This window comes from Garra rufa, chromosome 5, assembly GCF_049309525.1.
Source record: "Garra rufa chromosome 5, GarRuf1.0, whole genome shotgun sequence".
Classification (NCBI taxonomy): Eukaryota; Metazoa; Chordata; class Actinopteri; order Cypriniformes; family Cyprinidae; genus Garra; species Garra rufa.
In genome coordinates, this window is record NC_133365.1 from 18633172 (window position 1) to 18661061 (window position 27890).

The window sequence follows — 27890 nt, forward strand, 5'->3', positions numbered from 1 at the left end:
GCAAATTAAAACACTAAACAGAGCAAGAAAAAATATAAATAAATGAATAAATAAAATAAACAAATAAATAAATAAAACCCAAAAACTTGTCTACTCTTCTGCTACACACTCAAAATTATGTACGCTTTTCCTGCAAAAAGAGATAATTTAGGACATAGTGTAGGTAGGTGAATTAGGATGAAACAAAACAGCAAAACTAAAATTAGCAAAACAAAACGGCAAAATAAAACAAAATAATTTTATTTTTAAAATTATTTAAAAATACAATTAAATAAATCAAACATTCAGTGAGACACTAATGAATACTAAACAATTAAAACCTCAGCAGCTCTGAGAGCTCTTCAGAAGTGAGCGCTGCATAAGGAGCTTGTGAATTTTTTTTTCTTTTTTTCTCTTGGCTCCTGCTGAGATCAGTGTAGAGAGGCAAAAGTGTGATCTCAGATCCCCTCTGAATTGTGTTGTGGGCTTTACAGCAGTGGGACTAATCATCACTCTACACTCAGCAAATTAGATTACAGCCGTTCTTCAAACACAGCAGAGTCCTGCTGCTGGGATCTATTTATCTGGCGCTCTATTTAACACATGCACGCATGATACAAAAAGCAGCAGCCCAGTGCTGTGTTGGAGGTCTTCTAATACCTTAAATTTAATTGCATTCACTAAAGTGAATTTCCTATGTAACAACATTTAAGTTAGCCTCTTTAACATGGGCGATGTGCGTGTGTGTATCTCCTGCTCATCAATCATCTTGTCAGAGTGGAGTCGACTGGGTGGGATGTACGTGTGAACCAGACATGCATAACATCCCATCAGTCTGTCCATTACAGCGGAGAAATAAGCCACTGCTGCTCAACACCAGCCTTCAGAGAAAACAGGAAACACTTATTTACTTGTATTAAAAAAACTGACATGTGCCAGTTATTATATTAAAATAAATCTTAATCTGCAGAGATCTTTCATTCACTTTTTTCACAGTATCTGTTGAACAGTTCGTCCTCAAATATAATATTGCGTTTTACATTTTTAATGAAACTTTTGCCCATGTGGAGATATTTGTCTGTCTTGCACTGTCTCTTTTCCTTCCTCCAGAAGACATTTAACAATTAGTTCCAATGATTACATTAGCCAATCATCTTCCTGTCATAATGCCTGTCTTCACCAGCAGATATGATGAGTGTAGAGTACATTTGTGAGTGGGAGGGCAGTCAAAACGATGGAATTCATTAAACTAGACTCTAAGATGGATAGTCTTTTAGTATATTTAATGTCTAATAAGGGCGTGATTGTATTGTGTAATTTGTAGGGGTGTGACGAGATCTCGTGGCACGAGATCTCGCGAGACTCCGATGTGTCCCGCGAGATCTGACTGGTCTCGCGAGAACGTGATGATATCATGGCAAAACATTTTGCAGTGTTTACATTAGGGCTGCATGACTAATAGTTATAAAAATATCACGATCTCTATTCAAACACCCATGCGATCTTATTCATGAATGACTGTGATTCAGCATTGTCTGTTACAACTGTTTCACGCGCTCCACTGACGCTTACCATGTGAACGTTATTGAAGACATTCGAATCTGCATTCTTACTGCTGTGGTTTCAGAAAGCAACACAAACAGTCTTTTTAACCACATAATCATCATCATGTCTTTGTTACAGACATTTAAATAACATAAGTACTGGGATAAAAGCTTATAGTTTGGATATACACATTGTCTACAGTAGCGATCAAAAACGAAAGTATAACACGTATGTAGAGTAACGTTTATTCTCTTCACCAGGAGAGGGCGACAACTGCACGTTTAAAAAAATATTTGTCATTGAATTAAACATTCAAGAGATTCCAATAGTGAAAGTCTTTATTAATTGAGACACGGGCTCCTTCATTTTTTTTAGTTTTTTTTTTTTTTCAGACTTGAACATTATTTCAGAACCAATAGTAAATTATGTCATTTTGTTTAATTTTCTAATCCTTTTTTTCTTCAGAATCGTGATCTCCAGTTTATAAAAGAAAATTGTTTTTCAGTTTACCCAGAATCATGCAGCATTTTTATTACTGCATATAATTCATTAAAATATAAGTTTAATTTCATAAAGTACAAGTTCATATCAAAATGCACCTACATTTATTTATTTATTTTTTTGCATTTTGTGTTTTTTGTTGAATAAAATACTATTGTCCCCTATATATTTCATCATTGAGGATTTATTTAAAAAAGTTAAAAAATCTCGTCTCGTCTCGTTCTCGTGAGCCCAAAATCTCGTCTCGTCTCGTCTCGTGAGATAAGTGTCTCGTCACACCCCTAGTAATTTGAAAGTAAGGATTCTTGAAAAAGGGATGTTGGTGTTTGCTAGCATTGTTTAGGAGTTCATAAGATTTTGATATATCTTTAATATTTTTGGTCCATTTTTGCTGCAAAGGAAGACTGTAGGTTTAAAGGCATAGTTCGCACAAAAATTAAAATTCTTTCATTATTTACTCATCCAGAGTGTTGGGTCTTGCGTCTCTCAACTTTCTCTTCACAATATCCCACAGATTCTCTATGGGGTTCAGGTCAGGAAAGTTGGCAGGCCAATTGAGCACAGTAATACCATGGTCAGTAAACCATTTACCAGTGGTTTTGGCACTGTGAGCAGGTGCCAGGTCGTGCTGAAAAATGAAATCTTCATCTCCATAAAACTTTTCAGCAGATGGAAGCATGAAGTGCTCCAAAATCTCCTGATAGCTAGCTGCATTGACCCTGCCCTTGATAAAACACAGTGGACCAACACCAGCAGGTGACATGGCACCCCAGACCATCACTGACTGTGGGTACTTGACACTGGACTTCAGGCATTTTGGCATTTCCCTCTCCCTAGTCTTCCTCCAGACTCTGGCACCTTGATTTCTGAATGACATGCAAAATTTGCTTTCATCCGAAAAAAGTACTTTGGACCACTGAGCAACAGTCCAGTGCTGCTTCTCTGTAGCCCAGGTCAGGCGCTTCTGCCGCTGTTTCTGGTTCAAAAGTGGCTTGACCTGGGGAATGCGGCACCTGTAGCCCATTTCCTGCACACGCCTGTACACGGTGGCTCTGGATGTTTCTACTCCAGACTCAGCCCACTGCTTCCGCAGGTCCCCCAAGGTCTGGAATCGGTCCTTCTCCACAATCTTCCTCAGGGTCCGGTCACCTCTTCTCGTTGCGCAGAGTTTTCTGCCACACTTTTTCCTTCCCACAGACTTCCCACTGAGGTGCCTTGATACAGCACTCTGGGAACAGCCTATTTGTTCAGAAATTTCTTTCTGTGTCTTACCCTCTTGCTTGAGGGTGTCAATGATGGCCTTCTGGACAGCAGTCAGGTCGGCAGTCTTACCCATGATTGCAGTTTTGAGTAATGAACCAGGCTGGGAGTTTTTAAAAGCCTCAGGAATCTTTTGCAGGTGTTTAGAGTTAATTAGTTGATTCAGATGATTAGTTTAATAGCTCGTTTAGAGAACCTTTTCATGATATGCTAATTTTTTGAGATAGGAATTTTGGGTTTTCATGAGCTGTATGCCAAAATCATCAATATTAAAACAATAAAAGGCTTGAACTACTTCAGTTGTGTGTAATGAATCTAAAATATATGAAAGTCTAATGTTTATCAGTACATTACAGAAAATAATGAACTTTATCACAATATGCAAATTTTTTGAGAAGGACCTGTATAGTGGACTTCTATGGTGCCCGCGAGTTTGAACTTCCAAAACTTTCAAAAACATTTAAAAATCTTACAGACAACAAACTTTTGACAGTATCTGCTAATTTTTCTTACTTTTAGGAAGACATTACTATTTTAATTAGCCTAAAAAAATGACTAAAAATTCACAAAATTCAATGATTTTGTTGGGTCTTTGACATTAGCAGTGCAGAAGTAGAAAATTGGTTTCCATAACTGGTTTATATATGATATTTTATGGAAAATTCCTATCATCCAATCATTTCTGCTCATCTTCCATTATCATACAATGTTTACACTACTTTTATTCTGAAGCTACTCAGATTCGGTCAAAGTGAACTTGTCTTTGACTATTGATTAAGCAGTGTTCAAATGAGAGCGTGTATGTGTTCAGTTCAGCTTTTTTTCCTCTTACCGGCTGTTCGGGGATGACTAGGTACCTGTTGATGAATATCCTGCTGGGATGTATTCTATTTTAGGCGCATGCTTGCTAATTTAGTCCAGCTTTGGCTGGAGACAGACGTTTGATTATTGGCATGAAGTCTGGTCCACACTGTAGCCTATTCTGTCCAAGGACTGTCCACTTAGACTGGAGTGAATCTGAAATCGATGCTACCACCACTATAATAGACTGTGGGGCAAAAAAATGGTGTCTGATTAAAATGATGACATAGCAGTCTCTGTGAATGTTGTATAGACAACATTAAACAAAATAGGATGATATGTGTAGACCTTCCGAAAGTAAAACAAACTGACTTCTTAATTGCTATTTTAGCTTGCAGTATGCATCAGACGTGGTGTGAATGATCCGTGGGCAGGTTGTAGGTGCGCCATCTGACGCTAAAGCTAAATTTTTACCCTGTTTGTTTACAGTCATTTCAGAACATCATGACTTTATCTTAGTCATATGTTTGCTGTGGAACATTATGCTTTTTATAAAGTTGGACCTGAAATGTCTCTGTAATAGTAATAACTTAGATGGAAAGGAACAAAAAGCACATGCATGAAAAATATGTTTGTTTAATATTATCCACCTTATTCTTAAACGCAAAAGTAAGCCTATGCGTGAGACTTCCTGTTCATTAGCCACTATAGGGAAATAGCGAGAAGAATGTGCAGTAAACAGTAAAACGTGTTTGCACTACAAACCACTGTGCTCATAATTAAGATAATACTTTAAAATAATATGGTAAGGCACACCAATTTGCAATATCAAGCAGCAAACCAAGCTGTTTTGCACAGATAAAAATAAAACGCGGATGAGACCGGAAGCCAGACCCATAAAATTTACAAATGGCCGCTCCCACTCTTACAGGAAGAAAAAGGTGGATAAGGTTGTAGTTTTTAAAGAAGCCACTCACCCTAATGTGCCCCCAAAAAATTGTCACAGTTGTGCCAAGTCATTTTCACTTGCATAGAGCCCTGAATCAGCAGTTGAGTGGTAAGAGATGCTTCAACACAAGTTAATAAGAAACTATTTTTAGACACCAACATATAATGACCTATTTAAATACTAATTTTGCAAATTTCGTATCTTTTCTCTCATAATTAGATGTCAGGATACATAATTGAAGGTTTATTGACTCTCCAGAATGCATAGGCTCATTGGAAATCTAGCCTCTATATACATTTCTGCTGAAGGAACTGTACCAATATGTATTAATCACTGTAGTTTCCAGTTGAAATGAACACTAGAGGCAGTAAAACTCCAACAAGTTTTATTCCTTTTCACACAAAGGATGATTTACATGCATAGTTTTGATTAATAAAGCCTAATTTTCACACAATTACTTGCAGAATATTATGTTATGGCTTCAAAACAATTTTAACATCCTGCGTGATTTGAAAACTGATACTTTTGAATGTCGTTGTCACATATACAGCTTCATATGTTGAGTTTCTTAATTCAGTAGTTTTCCTTGGTAGCTCTCACAACACGGCAGTGGTTGGCAACAGGCCTGCGTCCGCAGCCAGATTATTTTGATAGCGGCTAGTTCTGAAAAAGATATGTAATGACAGAAACAGTTACTCACAATTTACGATTTAACACCGTGTCCTACTACGCAACAGTTAATGGAGTTTTTGTCCTAACAAGCCGCGACGGCTACTCACAATTTCTATTTTAGAAGCGGTTTCTATTTCTGCGACGTCACGACTGGAACAAGACAAACTATGACAGTTATAATCTCAGGTACTGATTATGTGCTTTATTCAATGTTAAAAGTGTATAATGTGAGATTGAGTATCATTTTGTGTGACATTTATAGCAATACTGCAAGCAACAACAGATTTATCACAAACAAAGACTGTTTGTGCTATTTTACAATCCATAAATTTGACCCTGGACCACAAAACCAGTCTTAAGTAGTATGGGTATATTTGTAGCAATAGCCAAAAATGCGCTGTATGGGTCAAAATTATCGATTTTTATCAGTAGGATATTAAGTAAAGATCATGTTTCATGAACATATTTAGTAAATTTCTTACTGTAAATATATCAAAACGTAATTTTTGATCAGTAATATGCGTTGCTAAGAACTTAATTTGGACAACTTTAAAGGCGATTTTCTCAACATTTTGATTTTTTTGCTCCCTCAGATTCCAGATTTTCAAATAGTATCTCGGACAAATATCGTTCTATCCTAACAAACCATTCATCAACGGAAAGCTTATTTATTCTGCATTCAGATGATGCATAAATGTCAATTTCACAAATTGACCCTTATGGCTGGTTTTGTGGTCCAGGGTCACATATAGTAAATGTAAGTTAAAGTGTTGCCCATGTAACCAGTTAAATCTTGATTCCTGTATATACCCTGGAGTAACAGCTCACTACCAGTTACAAAAGACACTGTAACAGTCTGTCACAGGCAATTCTAGTTGCATTTTTCATCGATTAATTTCTTAAATTATCCTTTGACTATGTTCTGGATCACCATCAAGACTTACTTGCCGACGCCTTCAATACGGCCTTGCACTTGAGTCAATAGAGCTCTGGTACGAACCCCGTGAAACTACTGTTCAACAAAACAACTCAAATCAACATAAGGAAATTAAAATAGCATGGCTGCATCAACACATGCGTTTTTATATCACTTTTGCATTTGTTAACACTATTGGTCAGGTTTACGGTTGGGTTTGGTGTATATTTCTAACATGATAGAGGATTAACCTTTAGCGACACTCCCCGGATATTTGATTTCTGAACATAATACGTACCTCAAACAGCGTAGTAAAAATGTAGTATGTACTAATGTAATAAAAAAATGCCACAGTCACATATTGAATGTGTTTTAGCGCACATTTCACTTTGAAACGTGCAGTAAGGTATGTTATTATGGTGTTGCAGAAATGTATGTACAGGCAAATATTTCCAATGAGTCTGGTTTGCCATACTGGCTGACAGCAGTTTGATGTTATGTCATGTGACATGTGGTGTCATAGAATGTTTCTGGTGTTTCCACTGTATGTCCATTATAGTTGGCACCTTTAAACCCACTCACTCGTGTGCCTATAAATAGAGCCTTGTTTTATATTCAGGAGCCTCTCATTTTCATTCAGCCAGTGACTGCATTGAAGAATCTCAAGTTGTCATGGCAGCCTGGGCACTTGCCATGGAAACAAGCTGTTGATTGACAGTGATGGGGCTAAAGGGTAGCTGGCTGTCCATCAGGAGAGATCTGTGTGCCTTTGTGTGGTGTTGGGAGCAGACGTGGGAATACCATAGCGTGTTTAGAAAGTACTTTGACATCATCAAAACCTCTACACGTGTCATCATGAAGCACTGATGTAACATCATGACTCATTGCCATTACATGGCGTGGGAAAATTGTGCCCACTTTGTCCTCTCTACTTTACAATAAAGTTCTAACATGGAAGAGAAGACATTGTTGAATAAAGTCGTTATTTTTGTTTTAGCTTCACAAAATTATGGTTGAACCACTGATGTCATATGGACTATTTTAACGATGCCCTTACTACCTTTCTGGGCCTTGAATGTGGTAGTACCATTGTTGTCTATGCAGTCATAAAGCTCTCAAATTTCATCAAAGATATCTCAATTTGTGTTCTGAGGATAAACAAAGGTCCTACAGGTTTGGTACGACATGGTTGAGTAATTAATGACGGAATTTTTATTTCGGTGTAAACTATTCCTTTGTCATTAGTTAACACATTAGGAATCATAAACTAACAATTCACAATACTTATATAGCATTTATCATGTGACTGAGGACTTGAGAAATGGACAGGAATGAATTACATTTTAAAATATATTCAAATAGAAAATTGTTATTTTGTAGTATGTCTTTTTTTACACAGTATTGCTTGCATGGCTAGAAGTGCGCGTGTTCCAATTTATCAAAACCATTTATCCATTTGAATGCAAAATGCAGTCGCACAGTGGCGCTCGGACAGGTCATGTGATTAATGACACTGGTTTAATGTGTCTTCCTGAGTGTGTTGTTTCATTACAGTCTGTGAGTTATGGATCACATTCGCTTATAGTTGAAACTTTCTGGCAGTTTGAGAGCACAGAGTGCTGGGTGTTAAATCATAAGTGTGGCAGATTTAAATTTCCTCTGGGTCAATATGACTGCTGGAACTTTCCTTCATAGAGTCGCTCTGAGTTTGATTGATCTGAGTTGAAGGGGATATTTGCTGTCTCCTTTACCTTATCTTATTCTCTTTGTGTTATTGGTGATTTATTCTTAATTGTACTTACTTTTTTCATTAATGTTATATCTGTACATTGAATAAACTACTTCATTACTCTTATTTTGTAGGATTTACAGAAATATGTGATTCAGGATAAGCCAAAAACACAGTTTGGAAAATGGATTCATGAGGAAATTGACTTTTTTTTCTCAGAATTCTGAGATATAAACTCACAGTTGATTGTGAGTTTATATCTCACAATTCAGTTTTTTTTTTCTGACATTTCTTGAGAAAAAAAAATGTCAAAATTGCAAGTTTGTATAATGCAATTCTGAGAAAAAAGTCAAAATTGTAAGGAAAAAAGTCAGAATTACAAGATATAAACTTGCAATTGCAGAATTGCGAGCTGTAAACTTGTTATTGTGAAGGGAAAAAAGTCAGAATTGTGAGATATATACTTGCAATTGCGAGAAAAAAGTCAGAATTGCGAGATATAAACTTGTTATTGTGAGGAAAAAAGCTAGAATTGCGAGATGTAAACTTGTTATTGCGAGGAAAAAAGTCAGAATTGCTAGATATAAATTAGCAATTGCAGAAAAAAGTCAGAATTGCGAGATATGACTCGCAATTGCAAGAAAAAACTAAGAATTGCAAGCTATAAACTCGCAGTCAGAATTGCAAGTTTATATCTCAATTCTGACTTTATTTCTCGCAATTGCAAGTTTATATCATGCAATTCTGAGAAAAACAGAATTGTGTGATATAAACTGCAATTTTGACTTTTTTCTTAGAAAGTTGTATACTCGCAACTGGGTGAAAAAAAAGTCAGAATTGTGAGATATAAACTCAAAATTGCGGGAAGAAAGTCAGAGTTGTCAGATATAAACTCACAATTGTGAAAAAAGTCAGAATTGCGAGATAACTTGCAATTGCAGAAAAAAGTCAAAATTGCGAGATCTAAACTCGCCATTGTGAGAAAAAGTCAGAATTGCGAGATATAAACTCACGATTGTGAGGAAAAAGGTCAGAATTGTCAGATGTAAACACAATTGCGCATAAAAAGTCAGAATTGCGAGATGTAAACTTTAGAGATTTTTTTTCCTCAGAATTGCAATACAAATTCGCAATTCTGACTTTTTTTTCTCAGAACTGCATTATATAAACTTGCAATTGCAAGAAAAAGTCAGAATTACCTTTTTAGCTTCCATAATTACAGTATTTTTCCCAAATAAAAATGTTAAAAAACATTAATAAAAATGTTTTAAACACTGTACTGATACTCTGTATTGACTGAAAAGTAATGTTTCCCTAAAAACATTTTAAAAAAGCTCTGATCTTTCCAGATTTTCCTTGATCATGTTAACCATTCATGTATAATGCATGGCCTTTTTCAGTTTATCGCTTTAATGCAGATTATTTAGTGAGGTCTTTGAAAGAGAACATGATGCGACAGGAAGCAGATGTGCGTGTTTCATTTCATTCCTATCATGAAAGGCTTAGGCAGTAATCATTGTTGATGTGGTGTGTTTTAACATGGCTGTGCGATGGTAAGACAGCTCTTTCGTATAGCACAGCTCAAAGATCGGACTGTTGACCTTTCCAACCAACTGCTATTATGGAAAGCAGGACAGTAAACAACTATTACAGGCCTTTTACCATTTACGCCTCAACACTTCTCCTTGTCCGCGGGAAAATGGCTTTAAAATTACATTTCACAGTTGCGCTTTAGCCACTCAAAAAACAGGATGTGCACCCATCATTTCCAAGACATTACAAATGTTGTCAAGAGGAAATCTGTGGGCTTTTGTAGCACCTTTTTGTATGTTTAGTGGACAGGTAAAATAGTAGCTACTAAGAACATAAACACATTTCGTGACAAATAACAACTGTCTCAAACAAATGTGCCAGTGTCTATTTTGCTGTTGAGCTCTGAAGCATTTATACAGCTCAGCCTTTTGTTTACCTTGAATTGTATTTCCATATATTTGAATGAAACCTTTTTAAAGGTTCCCATTTGTTACATCCCTCCGGGTGTTTGTGTGTGTGTGTTTGTTCCTCTGGTTGAGGTCTGGTTGGTAATATGCGCTGTGAACCTTGTAAAGTTTAGGAGAGTGTTCATATGGCTTTCTTCTTTGAGGCTGCATGCATCCTGCGATCCATAATTTCACCTCACAGTAAGACAAATAAAGTGTGTGTAGTGACAGGGTGTGTGTGTACAGTGCTGTGCTTTTTTTTCCTTTACATGTCTAAATATTGCCAGTTGGATCCATTTGACTTCATCTAATCAGAGTATTTACTTTAATAGACTGAATGTCCTGTGTTGTTTAGCTTTAATGCTTAAACTGTTTGCCCCCACACCATGTGGGATCTTTGTTAATCTCTTTAAAACATTTTTTATGCTATTAGATTAATATTGGATTTTTTTCTTCTGCTAAAGAAACCAGTTGCTAAAATCCCATAATGCAGTCAGCATATGTACGCGGAGCCGCATGCGACTGCAGTATCTCTCTGCCAAAGCCACACTTCAGGTTTGCCGATATACCGATCGATTTTTCTCCCCATGCACGCTGTCTAAACGCATTAAACAGGCATCAAGGCCAAACAGCGCAGTTTTCTGTGTGTTTGCTGCTTCATGAGGATAATAATGAGTTTTTGAAAGAAGGAAGTGTAGATTAAATCTTAACTGGTGTGTTTTTATGTTACGTTCTCTGTTACATACATTTATACATAGTATTACACACAGTGTGATATTCTTTCGAGGCACACAAGATTTGCATATGCAGACTGTATTTAGTACTGTACTGAACCAGTTTTGGCTGTTTTTCTGCTGGTAAAACTGGTTGAAGGTGTTCAATTATGAGTATTTATAATAATATTATTAAATATGTATTGTTTTTGTTTTAATTTCTTTTGAAATTAATGTTTTATTTAATTTTTTATTTAATTTGTATTAATTTATTAATATTGTTAATTTTATTAATATTTAGAACTGAATAATTTATTAATTTTAGGTTCATTGAATTATTTACATTTATTGTTCAGTTAAATTTATTTATTTATTTATTGATATGTTTTAGGATGATTAACAGTTTTTTGCATTGTAACATTTGTATGACAGTGATCAGACATTATATTTCTAAGATTTTTTTTCAGTATTATCAGTGTTATCATTGTTCTCATTTTCATTACTGTATCACAGTAATATAAAAGCTGTAATATAATTTTATTTATTTATTTTTAAATAAGCATAAAGGTGTGGAAGCCTGTTTCCACCACTGAATAAAAAATAGGTTATTACAACTTTTTATCTTACAATTTAAACTTGCAATTCCGACTTTTTTCTCAGAATTGTGATATAAACTCAATTGCGAGTAATAAGGTCAAAAACTTTTTCTCCCAATTCTGACTTTTTTTCATATATAAACTTGCAATTGTGAGTTATAAAGTCCAATTTTGAGGACTCATATGTTCTCAGAATTGCAAGTTTATATCTCAAAATTCTAACTCGCAATTTCAAATAAAGTCAGAATTGCTTTTCTTTTTTTTCTTTACTTTTTTCTCCCAATTCTGACTTTTTTCTCCAAATTGTCATATATAAACTCGCTATTATGTGTAATAAAGTCAGAATTGTGATATAAACTTACAATTGCGAGTAATAAAGTCAGAATTGTAAGATATTCTGACTTTTTTCTCCCAATTCAGATTTTTTTCTCAAAATTTTTCTCAAAATTTTCATATATAAATTGCAATTGTGAGTTATTAAGTTATTAAGATTTGTGATATAAACTTGCAATTCTGACTTTTTTTCCCAGTTCTGTTTTTCTCAGAATTGTGTGATATAAACTTGCAATTGTAAGTTATAAAGTCCAATTTTGAGGGGAAATAAGACTTATAAGTTCTCAGAATTGCGAGTTTATATCTCAAAATTCTAACTCGCAATTGCGAGTAATAAAGTCAGAATTGCAAAATATTCTGACTTTTTTCTCCAAATTGTCATATATAAACTCGCTATTATGTGTAATAGTCAGAATTGTGATATAAACTCGCAATTGCGAGTAATAAAGTCAGAATTTCAAGATTTTTTTCTCAGAGTTTTGTTTTTTTCAGAATTGTGTGATATAAACTTGCAATTGTAAGTTATAAAGTCCAATTTTGAGGGGAAACAAGACTCATATGTTCTCAGAATTGCAAGTTTATATCTCAAAATTCTAACTCGCAATTGTGAGTAATAAAGTCAGAATTGCAAAATATTCTGACTTTTTTTCTCCCAGTTTTGACTTTTTCCTCCGAATTGTCATACATAAACTCGCTGTTATGTGTAATCATCAGAATATTGATATAAACTCGCAATTGTGAGTAATAAAGTCAGAATTGTAAGATAATCTGACTTTTTTCTCCCAATTCTGACTTCTTTCTCAGAATTTTCATATAAAAACTTGCAATTGTGAGTTATAAAGTCAGAATTGTGATATAACCTCGCAATTGCGAGTAATAAAGTCAGAATTTCAAGATTTTTTCTCAGAGTTTTGTTTTTCTCAGAATTGTGTGATATAAACTTGCAATTGTAAGTTATAAAGTCCAATTTTGAGGGGAAATAAGACTTATATGTTCTCAGAATTGCGAGTTTATATCTCAAAATTCTAACTCGCAATTGCGAGTAATAAAGTCAGAATTGCAAAATATTCTGTCTTTTTTCTCCAAATTGTCATATATAAACTTGCTATTATGTGTAATAGTCAGAATTGTGATATAAACTCGCAATTGCGAGTAATAAAGTCAGGATTGTAAAATACTCTGACTTTTTTCTCCCAATTCTGACTTTTTTGTCAGAATTTTCATATAAAAACTTGCAATTGTGAGTTATAAAGTCAGATTTGTGATATAACCTCGCAATTGCGAGTAATAATGTCAGAATTTCAAGAAGATTTTTTTTTCTCAGAGTTTTGTTTTTTCTCAGAATTGTGTGATATAAGCTTGCAATTGTAAGTTATAAAGTCCAATTTTGAGGGGAAACAAGACTTATATGTTTATTTCTCAAAATTCTAACTCGCAATTGTGAGTAATAAAGTCAGAATTGCAAAATATTCTGACTTTTTTTTCTCCCAATTTTGACTTTTCCTCCAAATTGTCATACATAAACTCGCTGTTATGTGTAATAGTCAGAATTGTGATATAAACTCGCAATTGTGACTGTGAGTAATAAAGTCAGAAATTGTCATATATAAACTCGCTATTACGTGTCATAAAGACAAAATTGTGATATAAACTTGCAATTGCATGTTAGAAAGTCAGAATTGCAAACTCGCAATTCTGTGAAAAAAGTCTGAATTGTGAGATAAGAAGTTGCAATTACCTTTTTTAATTCAGCAAAGGAATTGGGCTTCTATATAAAGACATAGCACAGCAAATGCTGCCATTATGTATACTAATGATAGCATAAATAAAAACCACTTAATTGTCATGAAAGTAACACTGTTAAAACTGTTAATGGTATACAAAAATAAGCTTGATTTGCTGTAAGTAAACTGCATAATTATATTATTTTGAATTTTGAAATATAATATAGCTATGTATGGGAGTACCTAAATATGGATTATAACAAATATGAAAGCGAGCATGATGGCAGTAACATTGGGGTTGTGAGTTCGCATCAACAGAAGATGAGTGTGGCCTGCAGCAGCAGCAGCAGTGAATGATGGAGTGATTGGCTGTGGTCAGCGGAGGTCATTGTGACCCATGTGAATGCACTGTAGGCAAAGCGGATATGAGAGCCTGTTGACCCACATTCAAACCATTTTCTGTTCAGTGGTTAAATGGCACCGTTATTTCCTCTGCTCTCTCATGACCAGCCCCTTTATCGAACATTATTAATGTGTAAACATGCTCACATGCATAGACAGAAACCTGTTAGATGATTTATCTAATGCTTTGTTTTGTAGTAAAAAGATGAAAGATGAGTTGAAATAAACAAACATTAATTTTACAGTGCCTTTTTGTATTTGCTTTGTTTCTTTGAGTATTGAGTGACAGACAGTGTCACTTTGATGTGACACACAATGTGTTTTGAAGGGAAAGGAACACGCCATTGTAACCAAGTTGAGTTGCAATTGGTCTGTTCCTCTGCTGGTTATCATTGGTCGTCACGGTAACAGCCGTGGTGACAGACGAGCTGGCCCCGCCCCTTGGGGTTGGGTTGTCAAGCAGGTCTTTTGTTTATGTGCCAGTCTCTGGCCATGTGGGAGTGTGTGTGTCTTGACACAAACACACTGCATTTTCCATTTTAATGAAGACACGTCTCCTGTGAATGCTGTCGAACTCATAAACACTTTAACAGGAGGTTTTTGCTCCTCTTTCTGCTTCTAAAGTTCAGTTTAAGTGCAGATATTCTGGGCTGTTTTTAATGTCATTTCTGTGAAATGCTGTCATATATATGACCCTGGACCAAAAAAACAGTCTTAAAGTAGCACGAGAATATTTGTAGCAGGAGCCAAAAATACATTGTATGGGTCAAAATGATTGATTTTTCTTTTATGCCAACAATCATTAGGAGATTAAGTAAAGATCATGTTCCATGAAGATATTTTGTGAATTTCCTACCGTATATATATATCAAAACTTAATTTTTAATTAGTAATATGCATTGCTAAGAACTTCATTTGGACAACTTTAAATGCGATTTTCTCAATATTTAGAATTTTTTTGCACCCTTAGATTCCAAATTTTCAAATAGTTGTATCTCGACCAAATATTGTCCTATCCTAACAAACCAATGGAAAAAGCCTATTTATTCTAGCTTCCAGATGATAAATAAATCTCAGTTTAATAGTTTTGTGGTCCAGGGTCACAAATCACAAAAACCGAAAAGCCTGCTCATAAAGTTTGAAATGGTTTTAAAAGCTTGAAGGTTTGCAAGATGGGTAAAGCAGATAGATGGGATAGACCAGGGTTCCTCAAATCTTACCCTGGAGGTCCAATGCGCTGCAGAGTTTAGCTCCAACCCTGATCAAACTCACCTACCTGTGATTCTCTAATGATCCTGAAGACCTTGATTAGCATTCTCAGGTGTGTTTGATTAGGGTTAGAGCTGAACTCTGCAGCGCATTGGACCTCCAGGGTAAGATTTGAGGATCCCTGGGATAGACCAATGAAGATCTTTTAGCCGGTTTTTAGCAAGATTAATCACTTTGCTAACATGTTTCTACAACACGTTTTAGCGTGAAGCTAGCATGCTATATTATGTTGATAACATAATATTAACAACATGGTTCTGTAATATGCATCACTGTAATAATCTGTAATACATTTCATTTAATATTCTCATTTTTATGAACCAATATCGATTTCTAAATCTTTTGGTCTATGCTGTTTTCAGTTGATGAATGAAAAGTATGCCCACATAGTTCTGTGCTTTACTTTTGATATGAAACAAAGTCTCAGATTTCAAATTCAGTTAATTTCATTAGCAAATCCAAGCAATAAATACGCTCTTTTGGTGCTCTTTAATGTGGCATGAAAGGTCTGTACTCGCCTGCATGTAATCAATAAAAAAAACTCCATCAATGACGGACAATTTTCGGTTAACGCGAACTCTGAATATGTTAGCATTTTGTTAGTTGTTGCTAGCATTTTTAACATTGAGCTAGCATATTTTAGTACATTGCTAACATGTGTCTAGCATGTTTTAGCTTACAGTGTTAAACAGGCATTATTAGCATGTCTTGTAGGTAGCATTACTTGCTTTGCTAGTGATAGATTTTCCACTGTTGTTCATCTCAGCCTACATTGCAAATGTGAAAAAAGAATGATTTCTGATTGTTTTGTTGCTTCGAAACTTGTTAGCTTGAACTCTGCTTAACAAGAGAAGCCTAGCAAGGTTTAAATACAGTATTGTAAACATATATATTTTAAATATCATTTAAATCATTTCCCATTCAAGTTGGAATACATTAACTTGGTTCTGTTGATTCTGTTGTTAAGCTACAATATTAGTCTAGACAATTAGTGAAATCATTATTTAAAGGGACTCAAAAATGAATATTCTGTTATTAATTACTCTCATGTCGTTCCAAACTCATAAGACCTTTGTTCATCTTCAGAACACAATTTAAGATGCATAGACAGTAATGGTACTACCATGTCAAAGGCCCAGAAAGGTAGTAAGGACATACTGTGTTTTAGTGCACATTTTTTCATTTTTGTGTGAACTATCCCTTTATTTGTGTAATCTAAGTAATAAATGGGTGTATTAGTTCGCCATTCAAATGTTTTACTTCTCTGCTGGTTTCTGCTTAGATAAATCAGCCATAGCAGCTGGTGTAATACTGCATTATAGCATCTTAAAAATGCCCACTCGTTTCCCACAACCCCTTCCCACTATGTCCTACAGAACCTGTCAATCATAACCATAGTCTCCGTCCACTTCTCTACTTGCAGATCGGCTATGAAACACACTCAAATGTTTTGCACAGACAACTAATTGCACCATTTGCGGATTGATTTTCTTCAAAAATATAAACACTGTAGTGCTTTCAACATTGCTAATGTTTGAGCGACCCAACATGGCGACATTAAGCAGTGGAGTTTGAGGCTGGACTACCTGTTTTTTACACGATGGAAGATGGAAAGTGTTTGGGAAAGCATTATCTTACACTCCTCTGTTTTTCCCCACAGACTTCAACTACAACACTGATGGCTATGAGGGAGATACTGCAGAGGACAGAAAGTCTCAGGATGGCTCAGAGACCATGCCATTCATTGACGAGTCGCCCACCATGTCCCCTCACCTCTGCGCTCGGGGACAGGACGGAGAGGCCGTCTCACCCACGCCACCAGACGGGATACTGCCTGGGGTATGACTGTGTGTTTCAGTGTTGTGTGTGCTTTGAATTAAGCAGTCCGTTAACCTGAACCTATTCATTATTATTTTATGAAAAGAGTGGCCAGGACATTCTTTAAAATATCTTCTGTGTTTTACACAGGAAAGAAAGCTATACTGATTTAGAATGACTTGAGGATGAATAAATGATGACAGAATTTTCATTTTGGGTGAACTAACATTCAAAGAATGTTGAAGTGTCTGTAGTGTTATGAGATGTCATTATTTACAAAGGATATAAAGATTATAAACATACTATTTTTAGGCTTAGCTTTAGAGGGTGTCACAGACATGGTTGTTGTGTCTAAAATATATTTTGTTAAAATTTGAATGGCTGTTATAGAGAACATAGTGACACTTCACCTTTAATCTAAGAGCAGTGATTCTGCACAATGCATGATATTGCAGTGGGCCGAGGAGGTCTAAGGAACCTCACTTTGTCTTTTCACCAGCCTTTGTTGTAAATGTCAGCATCACTCTCTTTATCGCTTTCACTTTCGCTTGGGTGTGCTTTATTGACATGACTAATAACGGTGTGGCTGTTTGGCCAGATCACTTTCATAGCTGCAGGCAGTGTAATAACGCTTTTTTGAGTCCATTCTCACCTGGTGTGTCTCAGCATACTGAGTACAACGCAGTGCTCTAATGCCAAAACAATGAGAAACCGTGGAGCTTTCCTATGTAAAAACATGTGCATATTACAAATTACTGCTCAGATTATTTAGACACTGAAGTCTGTATCAATATGATTGTCATTTCATTAGGTAAAACTGGGTTTCAAAGGGAGCTTGTACGTAGGGTCTTTGTGAGTTGAAGAAAAGGTGATAAATGCAATCATAACAATATAAAATTAACATAAATGTGACCTTGGACCACAAAACCAGTCTTAAGTAGCATTGGTATATTTGTAGCAATAGCCCCAAAATACATTGTATGTGTCAAACTTGTCTATTTTTTATTTAATGCCCAATATCATTAGGATATTAAGATCATGTTCCATGAAAATATTTTGTATATTTCCTACAGTAAATATATCAAAACTTAAGTTTTGATTAGTAATATGCATTGCTAAGAACTTAAGCTGGACAACTTCAAAGGCGATTTTCTCAATATTTAGATTTTTTTTTTTTTTTGCATAGATTCCACATTTTCAAATAGTTGTATCTCGGACAAATATTGTCGAATCGTAAAAAACTATACATCAATGAAAGCTTATTTATCCAGCTTTCAGATGGCGTATATATCTCATTTTTAAAAAATTGACTCTCATGACTTTTTTTTGTGTGGTCCAGGGTCAAATGATTTTAAAATAAAAGACCTACTAAAAAAGATTTGTTTACGTGCATGTTATATGAATATTAAGCAATATCAGATAACCATGAATGTGTTTTTAAATGACTGAAATATTAACTTAAAATCTCCAGGGTTTGGCTGACAAAACCGATTAGATAACAATGATGGTAAAATATTAAACAAATCATTTATTTTCCAAAATGACAACGCGAGCACAATTTCCAGTCAGAAGGTTAAATATTCAAATGGATTCCTGTCAAATGGGAATGGAATAGATATTTCTACACATTAAAGTGTCATGATGCATCACATCGTCCTGTAATGACGAGTGTATTTGGCCATTTATAATGTGCATTTCAGAGATTAAATTGACATTGAGGTGTACGTGTTTGTCACATGTGTTTACGCCCATTATGAACATGCATGGCTGTTTCCATTGTGTGACATAGATAATTAGTGTTTGAAGTGTTGAAATTGATAGTGACGTGTTTGTGGCCAGGTTCAAGCTTTTATAACAGCATCTCCATCTAGTGGTAGAGCAGATGAAGTGCTGCTTTACAGTGTTTGTGCCTTCTGTAGTTCTGCTCTATTACTGAACAATTATTAGTGTGTAAAAGTTTGGGATCAGTAAGATTTTTTACGTTTTTTTAAAGTCTTTTCTGCCCTTCAAGGCTGTGTTTGTTTGATTAAAAAAACTGGAAAAAATGTCATATTGTGAAATATTATTGCAATTTAAAATAACAGTTTTAAAATACTTTAAAATTGAATTTATTCCTGTGGTGACAAAGCTGAATTTTCAGAATCATTACTTCAGTCTTCAGTGTCACATGATCCTTCAGAAATCATTCTAATATACTGATTTATAATCAAGTTGGAAACTTTGTAACCTGTGATACTTTTTTTCAGGATTCTTTGATGAATAAAATGTTAAAAAGAACAGAACTTATTCAAAATAGAAAAAATGCAAAAAAAAAAAAAATCAGCTTTACATCACAGAAATTAATTGTATTTAGTTTTTTAAAATTGCAATAATATTTCATAATATTACTGTTTTTTTCAGTATTTTGATCAAATAAACAGAACTTTGATGAGCAGAATCAGAAGAAGAGACTTCTTTAAAAAACATTAAACCAAATATCCTTGGATGATAAAAAATTGATTGAACAGACATATTTTTATGTAAAAGAACTCCAAAAACAATCCTTTTGTTTTATTTTATGAAAGAAAAAAATCATAAAATGTTTATTTTACATTGTAGTGAATCTCATTTATATTTATATATATACGAAATAAAACATAATTAACATTGATGTTAATAATACTAAATATTTTTAGCATTATTTAAAAAAAAATATTATTACTTTTTTCTTTTTTTAAATACTTTTAAATAAAGCTAAGCATAAAGGGATTTCTTTGCTTTGTTTCACATTTTGAATATAATGCATACCTCAGTTATATTACATATGTAATATAGATGTAAGATTAATCCAAGTATATTGTTTTGTTTCATTTTGTTGCAATAAAAATTGGCAAAAATAGCAACTAAAACTATTTTTTAAATCATCAAGCTCTTCCATGTGTTTTTTTTTTAATGTAAAGTGATTGAACTGGCCAGTTCAAAGCTTCAGCTAGTATATCTTTCACCCTTATAACCTTATATTTACTCTAGCATGCCTCGTTGACTGTTTGTAACTACAGAGTATAGAAAAAGCATTCACCTGCCCCTATTTATACCCCCTGTTGAGCTTGACTGCAGATAAAGTCAAGCGTGGAGAAGCACACAGGCAATTTGCTTATGAGAAATGTGCTGAGTGTTTTCTCTGCCTCGCCTCCTCTCTGGCTTTCATTAGAGCCTCTCGGAGGTTCTGATCGTGTGGGCAGTGCAGTGAGGAGCTCTGAGAGCCTTATATAACCGCTGCACAGAGACTATATATCACCTCTTCTGACATCGGTGGTGTTCTTACAGAGCAGAGGGCTTTCCGCTCTTCACTCACCTCACTACATCAAATGAATGAGATCAACTAGTGTGTCGTTCATTTCTATCAGTTCCCATTGGTGGTTAATGTTGTGTCAGGCAGTGTATTGAGGTTCTGTGAGAAAAAGAGAAGCCCGGAACACTAAACTATTATGCCGCCATCTGTCGTTTTGCTTGATTCTAGTTCCTCTTTTAAACACTCGATGAGCATCATCAGGGATTCCTCATTGATTTCTATTCAAGGATTACTATTAATATTTCACATGTACTATGGAATCCCATGATGATGATTATAATTTTGACAGGAAGGTTAATGAAGAGCCTGATATCATAAGTGGGATGTGTGTTTGGGTGTGATCAGTCAGAAGTTTGGGTGGAGTTTTTTTTTGGTGGACAAATTTTGGTCAACCTGACTTTGATCTCAATCTTCACACACTCACTTGATGTTGACAAAATGTGTGTGTGCACTGCAGGCACTCCTAATAAATGATCACTTCATACGAGCTTCATGTTTATTAAATGAACAAATCTATAATACCAGCTTACCTTAAGTGTTGATGACTGTAATGTGATTTGAGAGTGTTATTACTTGGAGAGAGTTAGATATCTGTAAAAGGGTATGTCCAGGATTCATTGTTATGCTGTGTTGTTGTTTAGTACTGCCCTGATGAAGATATATTCATTTATCAAAAATGCACATACACTACCAACATACACTTACAAAAAAGAAAGAACGAAAGACTTTTATTGATCAGAATTCTAAAAAAGTATCAGCTTCTACAAAATATCGCACACAGGACAACAATAATAATACATGTCTCATGGCCAGCAAATGAGCATATTAGAATGATTTCTGAAGGATCATGTGACACTAAAGACTGAAGTAATGACTTAAAACTCAGCTTTGTCATCACATGAATAAATTCCATTTGGAAATATATTATAATTGAATATTATGTAGCCTGCATGACCATTAGACTTTTTTTCTTTTCTAAAATGACAAAATACCAATTAAACTTAAAGTGACAGATCACCCAAAAATGAAAATTACCCTATAATTTACTCACCCTCGAGCCATTTTAGGTGTATTGGACTTTCTTCTTTCAGACGAATACAATCGGAGTTATATTAAAAAATGTACCATTATGGTAGTGAATGGGTGTTGAGATTTTGAAGTCCAATAAAGCGCATCCATCATCATAAAAAGTACTCCACACAGCTCTGGGGGTTAAGCCCTGGTTTTGCATAAAGGCCTTCTGAAGTGAATTGATGCATTTGTGTGAGAAAAATATCTATATTTAAAACTTTATAAAACATAATTTTCCCCTAACTGTCGTACACGTGTTTATGAGAAAGTGGCTTTCCAGCTGATGAGGGTCATTTAAATTTTTGGGTGAACTATCCCATATTGATAGTCCATGAAGTATTCATAGTGGCCTGTGAGTTTTAATTTATCAAATTTAAAGGTGCAGTGTGTAATATTTAAGATGATCTCTAGACAGAAATGCAATATAGTATACATAACTATGTTTTCAGGGGTGTATAAAGACCTTACTTAATGAACCATTATGTTTTTATTACCTTAGAATTATCAGTTTATATCTACATAGACCGCGGGTCTCCTCACATGGAAGTCTCCGTATTGTTTCTACAGTAGCCCTAAACGGACAAACTGCTCTACAGATCGCGTTTCATCACTGTTGTTCTAGCGGAAAAACACTGACACAATGATGAACATGTAACTGTAATATTCACAATAACATTGTGTTATTGAATCATTAAGTAAATATAATTACTTAATTTACGTTTTAAAAGAAACCTAATTACTCTTTGCTGTCTAAAACGACGACATCTTAATCCCGTGTGGGCCACCGTAGCTTCTGTAAAGGGAGGGGTGAGCGGTGGACGGGAGCCGTTGGTTGCAATTCACAATCTCACCACTAGATGCCGCAAAAATCTACACACTGCACCTTTAAATGAACATTTAACATTTATGGTTCAACTAATTATTAACTCAATTTGAACTCACTGTATTATATAAATTGGTACTTCTGTTGTCTGTACTAATGTAAATGATGTTTATACACTAATGTAAGTATATATCCCAAAGTTTGGGATCAGTAAGATTTTTGATGCTTTTTAAAGGAGACTTTTCTGCTCATCAAGGCTGTGTTTATTTGATTAAAAAAGTAATATTATGAAATATTATTGCAATTCAAAATAGCTTTTTTATTTTAATATATTTTAAAATATAATTTATTTCTGTGATGCAAAGCTGAATTTTCATCAGCCATTACTCCAGTCTTCAGATATACTGATTTATTACTTTTATTATCAATGTTGGAAACAGTTGTGCTGCTTAATATTTTTTGGGAACCTGTGATACTTTTTTTTTTAGGATTCTTTGATGAATAAAAACTTAAAAAGAACAGCATTTATTCAAAATAGAAATCCTTTCTAACAAAAGTCTTAAAAGTACTATCAAATTAAAAGTATTAATTTCTTTCAAAGAGAGAAAGAAAGAAAATAATTACTGACCTCTTAATTTTGTTTATTGTTACAAAAAGTTTCCATTTTAAATAAATTCTGTTCTTTTTAACATTTTATTTATCAAAGAATCCTGAAAAAAGTTTCACAGGTTCCAAAAAAAAAAAAAAAAATTAAGCAGCACAACTGTTTCCAACTATTTGCTGATAATAAATCAGCATATTAAAATTATTTCTGAAGGATCATGTGACACCCCAGCAAGCAATTTTTGGTCTAAAAGACGTCTATTAGCCGTGAAAACACAGCCCAGACGTCTAGGCTAAAACAAGTTTGTATTTGGGCTGTCAGTGAAAATTTAATAGACGTCTAAACATATCCCAATATTAGACTAGTCATCAATTAAAAAATTTAAAAAAATTAAACCATAAAACCTTGTAAATGTTGCTGAGTTTGCTTACATGATGGAATATCATACATCTAACTAGTTATTTTGCCAAAAAAATGGCATGCAACCAAATTCAAGGTTATTTGGGCTGGAAGTGGGTTACACATAGCCGGACTATATCGGGTTTATAGTTAACCCAGACGGTGAAATGACGACTATTGCTTGCTGGGACTGAATGCTGGAGTAATGATGCTGAAAATTCAGATTTCCATCACAGAAATAAATTATATTTTAAAGTATATTAAAATGGAAAACCTCTATTTTAAACTGCATTAACATTTCACAATATTACAGTTTTTTTGTATTTTTAATCAAATAAATGCAGCCATGATAAGCAGAAAAGTCTCCTTTAAAAAGCATAAAAAAATCTTACTGATCCCAAACTTTTAAGTGGCAGTGTATATAATGCACTTAAACTATGCACTACATACTCTTCCATAAATTGATGAATTTTAAAAGGGTGTTGATTTGTTATATCCCACATCAGAGTCTTGTAGCCACATAAAGAAACTTTTTTTTTGTTCCAGATATTTCAAATTAATTTCTTGATGTAATTTTCAGTGTGAACACACTACTCACGCTGTTTACAAAATATCTACAAAATAGCATAGAATAGTGCATAAGTAAAAATCCTATGTAAATTTGGTAACACTTTAGTATAGGACCAAATTATCACTGTTAACTAGTTGCTTATAAGCATGCCTATTATTAACATATTGGCTGTTTATAGTACTTATAAAGCACATATTCTGCATGACCATATTCTACATCCCTAATAGCTAAAGTTATTAAACAACTAGCTTACTAAATATTAATAAACAAAAGTCATAGTTAATGGTTTGTGAATAGCAAGAATTGGACTTTAAAATAATGTGTGACCATACATTTTATTAGCTAAAATTAGCAGTCTAGTTCATTGTCGATTGCTGTGCCAAGATTTAGGGTATTATGGTGCTCAGTTTTTGTCTTACTGTGTGAAAGACAGCTTGAGAACCTTTGTCTCAATTTGTAAACCTGATATTAAACTCATTCATATTTAAGTCACTTTTGCAATACTTAAAAATCTAACCGGAACAACCAAAGAGAGCAAGAAGTTTAGAAAGAGACCTGCTAAGGCCAGAAAGGAAAATGGTGGACAGTCTTTTAACCCAGGGCACCCGGAATTGACACACACCAGGAAGACAGAACCGCAGTCAGGGGGAGGGACGCCAGCAGCTCGAGCCTCTCTGCGTGTGTGTGTGTGTGTGTGTGTGTGTGTGTGTGTAAGTGCAGAGGCGGGCCATTCGAGGTTGAAGTGTGTGTATACGAGAGAGAGGAAGCAAGTGGCTGTTTCTGTGTTTGTGTGAGAGGGAGGACACGTTACCGTTTCAGAGAGAAAGACAGTAAGAAAGAAAAAACCCCTCTGTGGACAGAAGAGGTAGATTTCCAGCAGAGGCACCAATGTGTCACGGACGGCTTGTCAAAACTTGAAAGCAGGGAAAGCAGCAAGTGAAACGGAGGGAGAGGAGAGAGAGGGATCGGCCGCCAGCATGGAGGAGGATGAGGAGGAGGTGTTGGGCTTTCTGGACAAAGTTCTGGAGGATGAAGATGTGTTTGACAATGAGATGGACTTGGACTGTCCATTCACGCCAATGGACTTCAGGACGTTTAAGGTGAGAGAGAGTCAGGCCGCGAAGCACTTCTCTCTTCCTCCGCTGGCTTGCTGACAGAGGTTTCAATGGCTAAAAATAGTGAGGTGGAAAGTATTAAACCTTTTTGCGACGTGGCGCTAGTGTTTGTTCAGTTCCTTAAGTTTGTGTGACTTTTGTGCTTTGTACCAGCAACTGTGAGTCTGTAAATGGTCTCTTAATGATCCTTTTCCTGCTCTAACATGCTTGGTGAGACAGGTTTTACACAAATACAAACCGTTATTCACCAACTGTTGCTGTGATTTGGATTTTGCCAGTGCATTCAACATTTGTTTGATCTGAGATGTTTAGCATCTCTATAAGAGTCACGTTGCCCATGTTGACTTAGACTCCACCAGCAATGACTTCACATTGTAGCTGTCAATAGCACCATATTCTCTTAAAGGGGGAGTTACCCTGAAATGAAAATTCTCATTATTTATCATCATTATTTATTCGCCATCATGTCGTTCCAAATCTGTAAGACTTACTATGTTTTTTGGAGATTGTGTGGGGAAAAAAATTGGTGAACATGCTTCATTTGCTCCAAAACATCTTTGTTTTCCATGGAAATAAGAACATCACATGGGTTTTTAATGACATGAGTGTCAGTAAATTATGATAGTTGAGTTTTCATTAGTTTGGTTAGACTACAAAACATTTGGTGCATGGTCACAGATTTTGTGTAACGCTGTGCTTCTAAATAGCTTTAGTTTAGACTTTAGAGCTCATTCTAAGGACTGACCTAAACCGTCTGAGTTTGAGTTACTGTTGTCCATGTATACAAGAGATGGAAAAAGAAGGTTGGTGAAAAGGAAAAAAGAGTTGAGCAGCACATGTTCTGTTTTCTGTTTAAACTTTGAAGAGAAAATATGACTGGTCAGAAGCTCTAAAAAGAGCCCACATCATTTTGCTAAATCCATTGATTTATGCCAGTGTCTGTCTCTGTCTTTGTCACTCTCTAGACACAAATGTTTCAAATTGGTGTTAGGTCTGAAAGCTAACAGAGACTGCATTTATTTGTTAAAAACAGTAATATTGTAAAATAAAATTTTCCTATTTGAATGCATTCCACAATTTCAGCATCATTACTCCAGTCTTCAGTGTCATATGATCCTTCAGAAATGTTTCTAATATGCTGATTTGCTGCTCAAGAAACAAGTTATGCTGCTTAATATTTTTGTGGAAACCACAATACATTATAATTCTAAATTTGTTGGAATATAAATTTTTTGTAACATTATGAATGTCACTATTAATGCATTCTTGTTAAATATAACTGACTTCTTTCTTAAAAAAAATTAATAAAAAATAAATCAAATTTTAAACAGTGGTGTATAAATCTATGGGTTTTCTCTTGAGTGTATCCACCAAGTAATGGCACACCTTTGCTTTTTTGAGGATTTTTTTTTTATGTCCATAGCACAAAATGTGTGGCTTACATCTTGAGGTTTAATAGTTATCTTTAGGGATTCTATAAAAGCATGCACCACTAATAAATAGTGATTCAACGAAATCTAAAACAGAAAGTGAAAACCGAAACTGACACTTTAAAATTAACTTTCTATTAGCTGTTTTTTGGGGGGCCAAAATAGTTCATCAGTTCATTGCTAATAAGATCCCTAAATCTAAAGGTTTAAGCCTTTTATGCCTGAAATATGTTTCTAGTTTAAGGATGTCTTGCCAACTAAAACCATAAACTATGTGAGCACCACAGCTTAACATCTGAAGAGCATGTGCAATAACCATTGTGCCACAGCTCTGGTGTGTTTTGTCAAAAACATGATTTTGTCACAGATGAAAATGAGGCTGGCAAATACTTTTACAACCATTTTTTCTATTTTCGTATGGAAAATAAGTGACACTTTAAATTACGTTTTCTCAAATAACTTTTCCAGACTCACTTCAGTCCAACATGGATATTTATTAATAGTGACTTAATGTAGAACATACAACAAATGCAAAACTACTTCAGAAACAGAAATGTGTTTTTTAAATTTGGCAGTACTATTGTCTGTTTAGACAGTCTGAAAAACTTCTCAGTCTCAGAAACTTCCTCTTCTATTTGCCCTTTTCTCTGTCTCTCACAAATGACAGTAACTGTTTATAAATAACTTTCTTCCTATGTCATTATTCCTTATCAATATCTTATCGCTATCAGCACTGGGTGGTGAGCTAGAAGTCTACAGCTAATTATTAAATAAAAGCCTGTGACACTTAGAGTCTGCAACTCAACACACATGACTTCAAATAGCTGTCATTTGAAATAAATGTAATTGAATTAGGTTCATAGTTTTGACAAGTGGACTTGTCATTGTATATTATATCTAATGACATTAACGGGAGCAAAAAATTTATAAAAAGGCTAGAGTACCTGAAAATATCAATTCTATCATTATTTACTCACCCTCATGTGGTATACTTTCTTCTGCAGAATATAAAAAATGATCCAAAATGGTCCTTTATTTTATCTCTACAGTGAAATTCAGTCTCCCAAACTGTTTGGGCACCAACATTTCTTCAAAATGTCAATCTATATTTATTTTTCCACAGAAGAAAGTAAGTCATTCAGGTTTGGAATGACGTCAGAGTAAATAAATGATGAATAAAATGAATTATTTTTGGGTAAACTATGCCTTTAATGATTTCAAATGGGTTTTTCAGGGTTTTCACAACCTGTTTCAACTGTAATTCCTTTTTTATTCTTACCATAAGTTCTTAACGTAGGTATCAGTGTTAGTAAGTTGTTTCTATTTTCCCTTTTACATTTTTTCCCTTGCAGAGCGTCAC

The 27890-nt window shown here is 34.7% G+C and overlaps 1 protein-coding gene across 3 annotated transcripts in view; it reads left to right on the forward strand.

Moving 5' to 3' along the window:
* abr (ABR activator of RhoGEF and GTPase) overlaps positions 1 to 27890 on the forward strand; it is a 225784-nt gene that overhangs the window by 59365 nt on the left and 138529 nt on the right. For 2 of the 3 annotated variants that reach the window (XM_073839571.1, XM_073839572.1), the window contains exon 2: positions 17029 to 17207. In XM_073839571.1, the coding sequence (XP_073695672.1) occupies positions 17029 to 17207 (179 nt within the window). Of the gene's footprint in view, positions 1 to 17028; positions 17208 to 24767; positions 25086 to 27890 lie in introns of those variants that run through there. The other variant, XM_073839573.1, reaches the window with a different exon arrangement.